General features: G+C 42.8%; 1 protein-coding gene across 1 annotated transcript in view; it reads right to left on the bottom strand.

Moving 5' to 3' along the window:
• Nucleotides 1–10,677: 10,677 nt before the first annotated feature.
• NCK2 (NCK adaptor protein 2) overlaps nucleotides 10,678–14,480 on the bottom strand; it is a 36,522-nt gene continuing 32,719 nt past the window's right edge. The window contains exon 4 of the mRNA XM_040425052.1: nucleotides 10,678–11,693. Within this exon, the coding sequence (XP_040280986.1) occupies nucleotides 11,499–11,693 (195 nt within the window). The 3' untranslated portion in view covers nucleotides 10,678–11,498. The remainder of the gene's footprint in view (nucleotides 11,694–14,480) is intronic.

Raw genomic sequence — 14,480 nt, 5'->3', positions numbered from 1 at the left:
GATTATACATTCCACTCTAGGGTCCATAATGTATATTCTCGCATTGATATGTTTATAATAGACAGATCGTTGCTTAGTAAAGCAACCGACTCCTCATTGGAACTGATCAAATGGTCAGATCATGCAGCGGTCACTTTGAAACTCTCCAAAAACATCAATTTCTCCTACCAGTATATGGAGAAGCAACCCTCTTTTACTATCTAATCCCCAACATGGGTCTCGCATTGAGTGATCTAAAAGACTTAATGCACAACCCCAGACTGACCCAGTTACTCCGTGGAACGCCCATAAATCATGCATTAGAGGGTCGTTCATTCAACAGGGTGCGATACGTAAGAGACAAATGGAAGCGGTCATCTCATCCCTATTATCCAAATTACAACAAACAGAAAATGAAAATAAGGCAGGTCCCAATCCGCAGTTAGCTGTAGAACTTACACAGGTCAGGCAGGAACTAAGGAACCAAATGCTTGCCTCATACGAAAAAAAAGGTTTCGCAAGACGAAAGCGTCTTACTACTCTCGGAAACAAGGCGGGTAAATTACTAGCTTCTAGCTTTAAAGAGACATATTGTCACAGCTTATGGTGTGCGCTGTGACACTGTTGCTACACTTGCAGTGTTGCTGTGTGTGCATGCGGGGCAGTGTCTCGGCCTTCTGGATGATTGCTGTGACATGGTTGCTGCAACGTGTAGCTTTCCTATGCTTGTGTGTGCACTTCCCCTTTTAGTGGCTTCCTCCCCTTGTCTGGTATTGGAAGGGTTAACTCCCTTCCTAGTGTTTTAACACTGGGTTTATGTGTGTGTGGCTGCTTGGGCTATTTAGCCTCTGCTGGATGCCTGAAGCTGAGGGGTACTCCAGCTATGGTGTATGCTGGAGTTATCCTCCTGGTCTTCATATGCCATCTGTCCAGTGAGGGCCACCCTTGTGGTCATAGAAGATAGATGTTCTATGTCATCCAAGTGTCTCCTTCCCTTCCTGTCCCCATGTGTATGGAGTGGGTTATGTTCAGGGTGTTTGGATGTCTAGTTGGTGTTACATGTCTGGTGGTGTTGGGTGCATGTTTACTAGACATTCCCCTGTCATGTTTATTGCAGCTATGGTGTCCTGGGTTCCTGTGTGGTTTGTAGTGTGTCCTTTTATGTTGGTGTGGACATCAGCACTTGTGCACGGGTTCCAGTCAGTGTGTCTGTGGCAGGTAGGTGTGTTACTGGTTTCACTTACCTGCCATCTCCATATGCTGTATGTGTTCCCCTCTCCTTGCAGCTTGGCCAGTGGAGACTCCTGTTCGTCCGTGTTGTGGAGGAACAGGTCGTCTTACCCTGCTCCTAGTCCAGGGATTTCCTGAGGTTTAGTAGGGCCCTGAGGTTCCGGAGTATGAGCCCTCCTACCATCTGGGTTGGCTCATACGGTTAGGAGTCAGGGTCAGAATTAGGGACGCATTAGGAGGTGACCTGCTCCCTGATCCCGGGGTCCTGGCCTAGCAGCTACCCGTTATCCCTTTGATACCGCACGGTGGGGGGGTTTTCCCCACTCCCTGCCGTGACACATATGAAGAGTAGACTTCCCCATCTTATTCACCCTCTGACCCTAGACAAAGTATACTCCCCTATAGATATAGTAAATGGCTTCCAGACTTACTATTCAAGTCTCTACAACCTGGAAGAATCCATTCCCACCCCGGCTAACGTGGAAGACTTAAACTCTAATCTCAACTCCCTGGACATGCCCAATATAACTGGCCCCCAACTTCAGGCTCTCAACTCTCAAATAACGATAGAAGAAATAGAAGCGGTGATTAACTCTTTACCACGTGATAAAGCCCCTGGTCCAGATGGTTTTGCAAGTCACTATTATAAGCATTATAAACAAATTTTGGGCCCGTACTTAAAGGGATCTCTGCCAATCTGCCTTTACATCCGGTTCTTTCCCCACGGAAAACTTGCAAGCAATTATTATCACCCTCCCTAAGCCGGGTAAAACCCCTGATAGACCTCAAAACTTCAGACCTATCTCACTATTGAACCAGGACATAAAAATCTACGCAAAACGGCTGGCTTTGCGGTTGGCCAAGATTCTTCCCTCTATTATCAACGAGGATCAAACTGATTTCGTTCCCTCTAGACAACCCTATTATAATACCAGGAGAATGCTGGGCATCTTCCACCGTGCAAATTCACACAGAATTCCCATGTTGGCCCTAGCTTTGGACGCCGAGAAGGCCTTCGATAGGCTCCGCTGGTCGTTTGCCTTCTCGGTGCTCTCACGGATGGGCTTCCAAGGCCCTATTGTGAAGGCTATTGGAGCTCTTTATAGCAGCCCAACAGCAAAACATTTTGTGAATGGTGCCCACTGAGGAAGGGGTTATTTAATACCCTGAAACGCATCTGGTTCAAACCCCCCAAAGGATCACTTGCCAAGTGTAATGGAATATTAATATAAGAAATTGCCCGTCCAATACAGTCTGCCGCGCAGTAGGTGATTTAAAGCTTGTCGAAGTAAAGATCGTGCACAACTATCTAAGTCCATGTGCAAACAAGCCGCCGGCGTGGGGATTTAGACGGAAGAAATTCGTATAACTCTTAAGACTACGGTCGACTGCATCGAAAGACCAACGTCCAGAGCAACGTATGGGCATTTGTTTTATCGAATGGTAAGACTGTTCGATTTTTGTATGCCGGCTTATGTGTGTTGGGAACACACAGCTAAGTGTTTCAGCGGGACGCCGCTGAGAATCCAGTATAGCGGGACGCCGCTAGGACAATCTTTGGGCGAATAGCTTATCATAAGCTGTATTTGAGTTCCAAGTGATTAATCTTGTTCTTTGAAAGTGATTCATATGGGATTTAGACTTTTATCTTCATATTCCAAAGTTTGGATCGAATACTATCGATCTTTCAGATTGGAATGTTACATATTTTACACCTATGAATGCTGATACAGTTCGAAAATTAATATAGGCATTTTATTTAGTGATTTTTTATCAAATATTTATTGATTTTATTGTTATTGTGATGATTGTTTATGTCCTCAACTTTTCTTGAGATTTTTAATTGTGCCCAGTACACTTCACTATAGGGTAGCACCTATTTTCATTATTATATATAATAAATTCAATATTGGTCGCGATATCTGAGAGTGCCCAGTGTACTTTTTGTTCATACTGTCACTTCATTGAATAGATTGGGTGAATCTACTCTACTGAGAGCACCTCTTTTGATCTCAGGCTCATCCTGTGCGTCACATTATTTTATATTGAATTTTACAAATACCTCTAGATTCGCCATATGTTGCAGAATTTAAATCCATCGGGTTTAAAAATGGATAAACTAGCAAAGGCATATATTTTGAGCAATGCCAAAGGGCTGAAACCTTTATATAACTCTATACTTCACCCGACCCAATTCAAACGCTCCCATCCCATGTGTACATGGGAGAGAACCTTAAATATATCCATCACAGATACAGAGTGGCTTGGAGCCCTCAGGGATACACAAATACCTCAAATGTACCTCCCACATTGAATCGGCGCTTAAAACCGTTTTACTTTGGTATTATATGCCAGATAGACTGGCAATTATGTATCCTGGCGTTTCTTATCTTTGCTGGAGGGGCTGTGGAAAAAAAGGAACACTTTTCCACATCATTTGGCAATGCCCGACCCTCGGATCTTATTGGTCTGCCTGCACTGTCATGATGAGCCAACTATTTCAACATAAGATTAGCTGGTCCCCTCAGCAAGTTTTACTTTTTATAGGCATTAACAATGTCCCAACTCAATATAAAAACACTGTTCTGTGTAATCAGTGTTTTAGCTAAACTGTTATTATTAAGACACTGGATATCTCCAGACGTGCCAGGGTTGAGTGAATTAATCTCTGCAATAAACACGACGTATGCTTATGAAAATTATATCATTGGGAAACTGTAGTTTCACCAAATTTCAGTTGCAATGGCGGGCTTGGACAAACTCCCCACTCTGCTCACCACCTTAGATATTATTACATAATCACACACTGCTCATTACCTGCGTTGGACTTAATAGGCTTTAGGGCTTAACCTGATTAGGTGGCGATATCCTAACGTATTTTGCGGTTACCATCGCACAGGCTTGCTGATTGTATTTGTAATGCTATATGTGTAGCTTTGAACAATTATATGCACCATTGTTATGGTACTTTATTATTATTTGGCGTAATGCCCTTCAGGCTTGCACGTATAAAATCAAATCATGCTTTCTAGGAGCTTCAAAGGGTTCTATTAGTAACTAGACTAATCTATCTAATCCCCTGTGATTAAACAACAAGAAATCTACTCGTATAAGGAAAATAACTGTAAAAACAAACATCTAGTAACAATGAAGAAAGGAAGAAGGACTCTGCCCATCAGAGCTTACAATCTAAAGTGACTTGAAACCACAATTGCCACATTTGTAGATGGACACCGACAAAGTTAAATGAGGACAGAAAAAAAAACAAAAAAAACAAAAACAAACAAGAATAATAAAAATAGTCTTAGGTTATTAGAACACAGGTCAGAGATAATTTGATAGCTTATGGGCTGTAATCACAACTGCAATATAATTAGTAGACATGCCTAATAAAAAGTGATTGCATAATTTTTAAGTGAATCTCTGCCTTTAAGGCCTCATGCACATGACCGTTGTGTGCATCCGTGTCCGTTGTTCCGTGATTTTCTGCGGACCCATTGACTTTCAATGGGTCCGTTGAAAACTCGGAAAATGCACCGTTGTTCATCCGCGGCCGTGATCAGTGTTTCCTGTCTATCAAAAAAATATGACCTGTCCTATTTTTTTGACGGACAACGGTTCACGGATTCAAGTCAATGGGTCCGTGAAAAAACACGGATGCACACAAGATTGGCATCCGTGTCCGTGATCCGTAGGCTACTTTCACACAGACGGATCGCAGATCCGTCTGCATAAAAGCTTTTTCAGATATGAGTTTTCACTTCGTGAAAACTCATATCCGACAGTATATTCTAACACAGAGGCGTTCCCATAGTGATTGGGACGCTTCTAGTTAGAATATACTGAGAACTGTGTACATGACTGCCCCCTGCTGCCTGGCAGCACCCGATCTTTTACAGGGGGCTGTGATCCGCACAATTAACCCCTCAGGTGCCGCACCTATATTCATTGGTGGCTAGTGCGGCCTCCCCTCTCCCCCCCCCCCCCCCCCCGAGTTAAAATGACGTTCCAAATACCCCATCATTGGTGGCCAGTGCGGCCTCACCTCTCCCCCTCCCCTAGTTAAAAATCACGTTCCAAATCCCCCATCATTGGTGGCCAGTGCGGCCTCACCTCTCCCCCTCCCCTAGTTAAAAATCACGTTCCAAATCCCCCATCATTGGTGGCCAGTGCGGCCTCACCTCTCCCCCCCCCCCCCCTAGTTAAAATCACGTTCCATTCCAATTAACCCCTCAGGTGCCGCACCTATATTCATTGGTGGCTAGTGCGGCCTCCCCTCTCCCCCCCCCCCCCCCCCCGAGTTAAAATGACGTTCCAAATCCCCCATCATTGGTGGCCAGTGCGGCCTCACCTCTCCCCCTCCCCTAGTTAAAAATCACGTTCCAAATCCCCCATCATTGGTGGCCAGTGCGGCCTCACCTCTCCCCCCCCCCCCCCTAGTTAAAATCACGTTCCAAATCCCCCATCATTGGTGGCCAGTGCGGCCTCACCTCTTCCCCCCCCCAGTTAAAATCACGTTCCCCCATCATTGGTGGCCAGTGGGGCCTCACCTCTCCCCCCTTGTTAAAATCACGTTCCGAATCCCCCATCATTGGTGGCCAGTGCAGCCTCACATCCCCCCCCCCCCTAGTTAAAATCACGTTCCAAATCCCCCATCATTGGTGGCCAGTGCGGCCTCACATCTCCCCCCCCCCCCCCTAGTTAAAATCACGTTCTAAAACCCCCATCATTGGTGGCCAGTGCGGCACGGTCACGGATCACGGACCAACGGAACCCCGTTTTGAGGACCGTGAAAAAATACTGTCGTGTGCATGAGGCCTTATAATCACGTCATTTTAGGTCTAACATTCTGTAATTCATTTCTAAATACATATTTTTTTTTAGAGTTCCATGCTTTGTCTAATACAGAACTCCAAATCCCCTTGATAGATAACACTCTGAGTGGACAGCTTACTGCACAGGATGTTATAAGGGTGCATTTAGCCTTTCAAGTCAAAGCCACAAATCTGCCTCCAACATTGCACAAGGCTTTTTACAAGACATGGCTTTAACAGCACTAGAGAACACTGTCTGAATATACCCTTACTGGGTTCAGTATAAACTGTATACTGTTAGCTCCTTCTGGTGCAGTGATGGCGAGACCAAGTGCCCAAACTGCAACCCAAAACCCACTTATTTATCGCAAAGTGCCGACACAGAAATTTACCCTGAACACTACAGTCCAATATAGTATATCTTCCATGTACTGCCTACATTCAGCCTGCCTGTGCTGTTCATAGTGCACCCTGCGCTGATGAATGGCAGGAAAATTCTAAGGCATATTGGTACACCATAGACTTTTTCCAGGGCGCGAGTGCCCACTGAGAGGGCTCTGAGTGCCGCCTCTGCCACCCGTGCCATAGGTTCGCCACCACTGTCCTAGCGGCAGGTGAGATCATAAAAGTACAAATGCAGCACAAGTCTTGGAGACCGGAGTGAAGGATTTGACAAGGAAAGTCAAAAGAAGAAATAAGGAAGAGATAAAGAATCATGCATCAATGAGGAAAGCATCGTGGAGGAGGCTCTGGAGGAGGATAATCATCTCTGTATAAATAACCACTTACACATAATTTTTAGCCCATGTTCACATCTATGTGAGCTTCCTTTTGACAGAGGTCTCTTGCAGCTAGACAAGACACCACATGCAATGTTTTCTTGTCCAGAAAGGGGAAACTTCCATTGTATAAAACCTCAAATTTCTGCTCAGGGTATGGCCATGGTTAATAGATAGTTTATTCACAGAGCAGGGAAATCATAATGTAACTGAGCAGAGCTGATGTGAATACCTACGTCACAGTCCTTATCCTGCATACCTCTGGCTTCATTAGTTAAACAATACGCTCCTCTACAAATGCAATGCAAGGACATTCTTCATTCATGCTAGACAGTGACAGAGAATATTCTTCAGATTTGTTCATACATGCTTACTGAACCAAGCATCTTGTTTTGCTCATCAAAAACATACCTGACCCTGACCACTGGGCGTCAGACTATCTGGCTCCACAGTCCAATGACAGAATTTATAGTTAGTATGGTAAGTTGCCAATTTTGGTGTGAATTTCAACCCTGCTACAGTGGAAGTGATTCAAGCCTTTAAAAAAGTTGCCACAGAATGAGCATCTTGCCGATTAACATTTTTGCAGCATGCAGAAAAGCACCACAGTATTTGTCAAATCTCATCCACTGGCCTTGTATTGTAATCCTCTGTGCAAATCTGCAGCAAATCCGCCATGTGTCAATTCACCCAAAGGCATGCCTTAGATTTGATGGTTTAAAAAAAAATAATTCAACCAAAATCAATCTATTTCAATTACTTGTAAGAAACATGAGGTAAGCAGAAGAGCACTAGAGCCCAACAGCTATGATGATATAGTCTAGGTTCTTGGACTCCCATATTGTTGAATGGATTAGGCAGTGGCTGAGGGACAGACAACAGAGGGTTGTAGTTAATGGAGTATATTCAGACCAAGGTCTTGTTACCAGTGGGATGCCTCAGGGATCTTTTCTGGGACCCATATTGTTTAATATCTTTATCAGTGAAATTGCAGAAGGCCTCGATGGTAAGGTGTGTCTTTTTGCTGATGATACAAAGATTTGTAACAGGGTTGATGTTCCTGGAGGGATACACCAAATGGAAAAGGATTTAGGAAAACTAGAGGAATGGTCAAAAATCTGGCAACTAAAATTGAATGTTGATAAGTGCAAGATAATGCACCTGGGGCGTAAAAACCCAAGAGCAGAATATAAACTCAGTGATGCAGTCCTAACCTCAGTATCTGAGGAAAGGGATTTAGGGGTCATTCTTTCAGAAGACTTAAAGGTAGGCAGACAATGTCATAGAGCAGCAGGAAATGCTAGCAGAATGCTTGGGTGTATAGGGAGAGGCATTACCAGTAGAAAGAGGGAGGTGCTCATGCCGCTCTACAGAGCACTAGTGAGACCTTATTTGGAGTATTGTGCTCAGGGGTGTAGCTATATGGGGTGCAGAGGTAGCAGTCGCTACCGGGCCCAGGAGCCTGAAGGGGCCCAAAGACACTTGTGCCGCATAAGAAGACACACAAAGCACTGAGGGAAGGGGGGCCCAAGCTGAACTCTTCCACCGGGGCCCATGAGCCTTTAGTTACGCCCCTGATTGTGCTCAGTACTGGAGACCATATCTCCAGAAGGATATTGATACTTTGGAGAGAGTTCAGAGAAGAGCTACTAAACTGGTACATGGATTGCAGGATAAAACTTACCAGGAAAGATTAAAGGACCTTAACAAGTATAGCTTGGAGGAAAGACGAGACAGAGGGGATATGATAGAAACTTTAAAATACATAAAGGGAATCAACAAGGTAAAAGAGGAGAGAATATTTAAAAGAAGAAAAACTGCTACAAGAGGACATAGTTTTAAATTAGAGGGGCAAAGGTTTAAAAGTAATATCAGGAAGTATTACTTTACTGAGAGAGTAGTGGATGCATGGAATAACCTTCCTGCAGAAGTGGTAGCTGCAAATACAGTGAAGGAGTTTAAGCATGCATGGGATAGGCATAAGGCCATCCTTCATATAAGATAGGGCCAAGGGCTATTCATAGTATTCAGTATATTGGGCAGACTAGATGGGCCAAACTGTTCTTATCTGCCGACACATTCTATGTTCTAACCAATTACTAAAGGAACATGGCATATTATATATCGTAAACCAAAAATTATATTAAAATGTACTTACTAAATGAAGTCAGGTAGACCAGGGAAATGACGGCTAGCAACAGCACTTTGGTAGGACTCATGGCTACGAATACCAGAAAATACCTGTACACAGTATTATATACTGCAGTAAGGAGAACAGCTTCTTACACTATATGAGGCACACCTCCTTGAGTAGGGACACAACCAAGTTTTCACCATAGCTTTGTGAGATTTGAATGGTCAGAGTGACATCTTACAAGAGAGTGTTAAAATGTGACCTAGGAATCTGGACTGCAAAGAACAGAGGGACCTAGAGCACGCACATTATATCCATCTATATATTACATATACCGAAGGTATATATCAGAGCTATACTATTCTATACATCACTCATTAAGGCCTCCAGCCACACGACTGGAGTTTTGGTTCATATCTGATCCGAAATTTTTGCAGATCGGATGCGAACTCATTCATTTCTGTTCCACGGCCCTGCAAAAAATAAAAGAGAATATGTCCTATACTTGTCCATGTTGCAGACAAGAATAGGCATCTCTAACAGTGGGCAGGACGGTCGATCCGCAACGTGCAGAACACACACAGGTTGTATCCAAGTTTTGCAGACTGCAAAAACGGATACAGTCGTGTGCAGGAGGCTTAAAGGGGTAATCCGACACAAAAAAATGCCCCCCACACTGATTCTACTTACCTGGCTGCCCACACCGCTCCTGGTCCCTGCACAGTCACTTCTCCCCATGCGCCGATGAAAACATCCAGTGTTGGGGGGGGGGGGTTTGATGCTAGGAAGGCTCGTCCCCGTTGCCGCCTGCTTTTGGCTGCTCCCCGCCCCCAAACCCAGATGTTTCCATCCGGGTAGAAGCAGCGGCGGCGGTGCGGGGACCCAGGTAAGTATAAACAGTGTGAGGGTCCCAGCATATGGGGGGGAAGGGGGCACATTTGTTAGTGTTGGTTAACTCCTTTAACTCCTAATGTACAAAAAAAATATTTAAAAGAATAATCTTTTTTTTTTTTTTTGCAGGATCCCTATGTATTGAAAAGTAGTGTTGAGCGAACTTGTGTTTTAAGTTCGGAGTCTAAAGTTCGGGTTATCGAAGAATCGCGTTATGGATTCTAAATTCCGTTATGGTCCGTGGTAGCGGAATCCATAACGCGATTCGATAACCCGAACTTTAGACGCCGAACTTAACACACAAGTTCGCTCAACACTATTAAAAAGCATGTACTGATTTATACAATTCAGACATATGCCAAAAGGACACACCAGGCATATACCACAAACCATGTTGGGAACGGCGCCTAACCGGAATCATGAGTCTATCTTTAATCATAAAGGTAGAAGAAAAAAAACATGTGATTTTTTAATTCAGGATCTCTTTACATCTCGTTGCGAGGCCGCTTTGGAGGTATATTTTGGGATGATCTCCTTACGTATAGCTCTGACTTAAATCTGTGATGTATCCTACTATACAGTGGCATACACCACCCATAGGCTCCCAATGTAGAAAAAAAATAAAAAATAAGCTAAAAATAAGTTTTTTTTTTTTTTTACAAAGGTGGCCCTAAGCATTGATAAGTGTAGTGTAAAAGGTTTGCTGATGCTTACCGGCCCAGCATATGCCAGAAGTACACTCCTGGCATATACTGGGTGCATGGGCACGGTGGTGGTAATACACAGATTTTACCACTATAATATTGTAACATGCGCCACAAACATTTCAAAAAACAAAATTTTATTTGTCTGTATTAGCATAGACAGCTACACATAAATTTTACTCTTATAATTAAATACTTAATTGTATATTTAGAACAGGCAGGGGATGGGGCATAGAAAAAAATGAGGATGGCACATTTGGTTACTTTTCATGTAGAACTTGGAATTAAATAACTTGCTTATGAACTTTCTATTATTTTACCAAATACACTATGTACTACAATCATGTTACCAGGGCGTTCTGAGATATGCTGCCACGATACTTGTGCGGAGAGGTGAGGAGGTGGCAGAGCACTGTACAGTGTAGAGAGTGTTTCTACAGCCTAGCCTGGTAAGCAACAAGGCTACAAGTTTCACAGCCACTACCGATACAGCATGTCTACATTATTATTACTATTTGCTGCAGCTTCAGTGCATGTCGTTGTGCCTAACATCTTTCAATAAAGATTTTTCTTTTTATATGATTAAAAAAAAAATAATATAGCGTTTCTTAACACTGCTTCAAGTTGCCCCCTATTCCTCGGGCTAGTCATACCTAGCTATGAACTGTAAACATGTGCAGAATAGGAGGCCTTCAACCAAGGCCTGACAGTGAGTGCTTACAATGGTCACTTGAGTGAGGTCTTCAACCTGAGGGCAAGATGACTTACAAACAGAAAAGACAGAACGGATATACAAATAAAAAAGATAAAAGTACTATGTCAGAGTGTTTGTGGGATCAGAGGAGCCCGTATTATTAAGACTGCTTCCTTTGTAATGATGGCTCTCTGTTCCCTGGAAGTCATTTCTCAGAACTAAGGCTTGAAGATTGAGAGGCCAGTGTGAGCGAGGCCGCGGAGCAGTCTGACGTCACGGCAGTGCCTTCACCAGATATAACTTTTCGCCATGTTCACTAGTGAAGATGGGGGCTTTTTTGTAATGTTCCACCAGTTCGTCCAAGCTCTTAAACCTCCTCTGTCCAATACAATAGACACTGTCCACCAGCTGCACTTTGAAGTGCTTGTTTTTTCCTGATGCCTTTAGTGAAATGGAAAAATCGCTGGGCTGGAATACAGAAGAAAAGAACAAATTTACATACACAATCAGAACGTAACCAAAAACGTGTCATCTATCAGAGATCAGAAGATTAACATCTGACTTTATTACTATATTGAGTATTACACGCCCAAAACCTAAGGCCGCACTACTGATAGACATCACAATAGGAACTGCTGACTCCACAATCTGTCAGGTTCACTGCTGTCCTTGTGAACGCCCCCACACGCACACAACAAAACTACCTACTATTCAACGCAGGAAAGTTGTACATACGGTTGGCTGTATTTGACTAGTGCAACATATTTAGTCTACGTTCACATAAAAAAATAGCGGACTGAAAAGTCTTGAATTGAGGAACTTCCGCCCCCCCCACTCCCCCCCCACTAAAAAACGCTCTTCTGCATGGAAACCTTGAGGATCCCATTATAGTCAATATGACCCTTAGGCTCCGCTCCTGTCAGCCATGTGCAAATCTGCCACTTCAGTTATTTTCGTTCTTCTGCTCCTAGAACTGAGCAGAAGAACAGAAATAAATAGCGCTGATGTGAAAGCGCCCCAAAGTGTGCAACGTAATACTTTGTAATATAAATGCAAGCAATTCTGTAAATATGCAATATAATGTAATGGCATCCAAGTTAAAAAAAAAAAAAAAAAAAAAAAAACTTTGCCAACTTATCTCCAACCATCCAGTGCTGTCTTGGGACATGATGGCCCTGTATTACACTGCATGTTCAAATGCCCTAGTGGGGAACATCATTATATATATTTTTTTAAGTATACCATTACATAATAAAATGTCTACAATATAAAATGTATAACCCCCCCCCCCCCACACACACACACACACACAAATATCAGTTTAAAAAAAAAAAAAAAAAAACTTTAGCCCATTTATCATGTAAAAGACAATATAAAAAACAACAACATGACTGGTATTGTTGTGTCTGTAAAAGTCCAAACTATAAAAATAACTATTTATTTTGCGCAATGACCGCCCTGCACTGTGATTGGCAGGGTCTGGAGTGATGATGTTTTCACTCAGTGCAGAGGGTGCGGCAGTTGCAGAGAGAGCTGAGACTCTAGGAGTAAATGGCAACGCCCCTGTTGCTCCTAGAGCCTCATTTGCATATATTAAAACTATTTTTCTCAGAAATGCAGGCACATATGAACATGGGACTAACACAGATGCCTTCAGATGCCAAGCGCACATGTAACAGGTCAGCCAGTGTCATAGGTACATATCTGCTGACAGATACTTTTAATTAAAAAAATTAACAAAAAGGGTGATCAAAAAGTCCCTTACCCCATAAAAAAAAACAAGATCTCAAACAGCTCCATCAATGAAAAAAAAAAGTCAGTACATTTAAAAAAAAATTTTTTATAGTAAAACAAAATTTTTTACATAAACTTGGTATTGTATAATCATACTAACCTGCAGAATAAAGTTAGTATGCCAGTTAGAGCAAACAGTGAATTCCAAAGAACAAAAAAAAAAAAAAAAAAAAAAAAAAACAATGGCAATGGCATTTTTTTGCTATTGTCAAAGAATTTTATTGAAATGTTTTCAATACATCATATAGTACATTAAATAAGGCCCATTAAAAAAAAAAATATTTGACTGTCAACGGCAAAATTAAAAGTTAGGGCTCTTGGAAGGAAGGAATGAAAAAGACAAACAAAAAAGACTGGAAGAACGTATCCATCCTTATAATTCGGATAGGCCAATATTAGATTGGCGGGGTCCAACTCTCAACCCCTTCCCAATAAACTGTTTGAGGGTGCTATAGCGCCAGAGACAGCATGGTAACCTCCCCATTATTTCCACGGGTCCAGATGCTGTTCCTACTGAAAAACGCTATACATTTGATAGCTGTGAAGCAGGGCTTAACAGCTTTGTGCCATTCAAAAGATGAAACTCCCCAATCTAATATTATACAATCTATCCTAAAGGCAGACCATGAATTTGGTGGTCTAGGAGATCTGCTACAGTGTCTGGGGGCTGAAAGACCCTGAACGCCCACTCTTGGGTGATGGAAATCAGATGGATAGATTCAGCTAATTCATTTGCCTCATTCCCCTCCGAGTGAAGCTGCTCCCCTTGTATCAGCTATAGGAATCTGGTCAAGGCAGAAAAAGGATGTTACTGGGGATAGGCTTTGACACTACACTACTGTATATTCATTAAGTATATTACTCAAAATTTCTGGTGTTGTCAACATCTCTTAATCCAAAGTCTTGTTAAAGGGGCTGTCCGATTGTTGAAGGTTTTTTTTTGTGTAAAAAAATTGCAATCCTAATAAATGCTTTATCTTTCAAAGTTGCTTACATCATCCTTTTCAGTGGCTGTCTTGTTATACAAGAAGCTCCAGGTCTGGTTGGTGATATGTTTGAAGGGTAGGGGGCTGGTGGTCTAGTAGCTAGGCCATTCCCCTTCTTGGTCACCACATCTGCTGCAATGAAGAAGTGGACTGGCTAATCTAATTAACTGAATCAGACAACTAGCCCCTTCATACAAGTCAGTGTGTGTGTGTGTGTGTGGTGTGTGTGTGTGGGGGGGTGATGGGGGTAACTTCCATTACTCTATTCCTTACAATGAATGGGCCACAGCTCTTACTAAGCACTCTGGTTCACTTGATTGGTGGTAGTCGAACCTCTGGCACCTATCCTAGCAATACATTTATAAAGGTTTTTTACAGGCTTTACATACACCGGTGGGTCCTGTGTGACTGGCACAGGATCTTACACACAGGAACCCCAATAAGTACAACAAAGGGAATACAGATATGGAGCACT

This window comes from Bufo bufo, chromosome 3 (assembly GCF_905171765.1).
Source record: "Bufo bufo chromosome 3, aBufBuf1.1, whole genome shotgun sequence".
Taxonomy (NCBI): domain Eukaryota; kingdom Metazoa; phylum Chordata; class Amphibia; order Anura; family Bufonidae; genus Bufo; species Bufo bufo.
The sequence above is the reverse complement of the archived record's forward strand: the minus strand, read 5'-3'. Positions and strand labels throughout refer to the sequence as shown.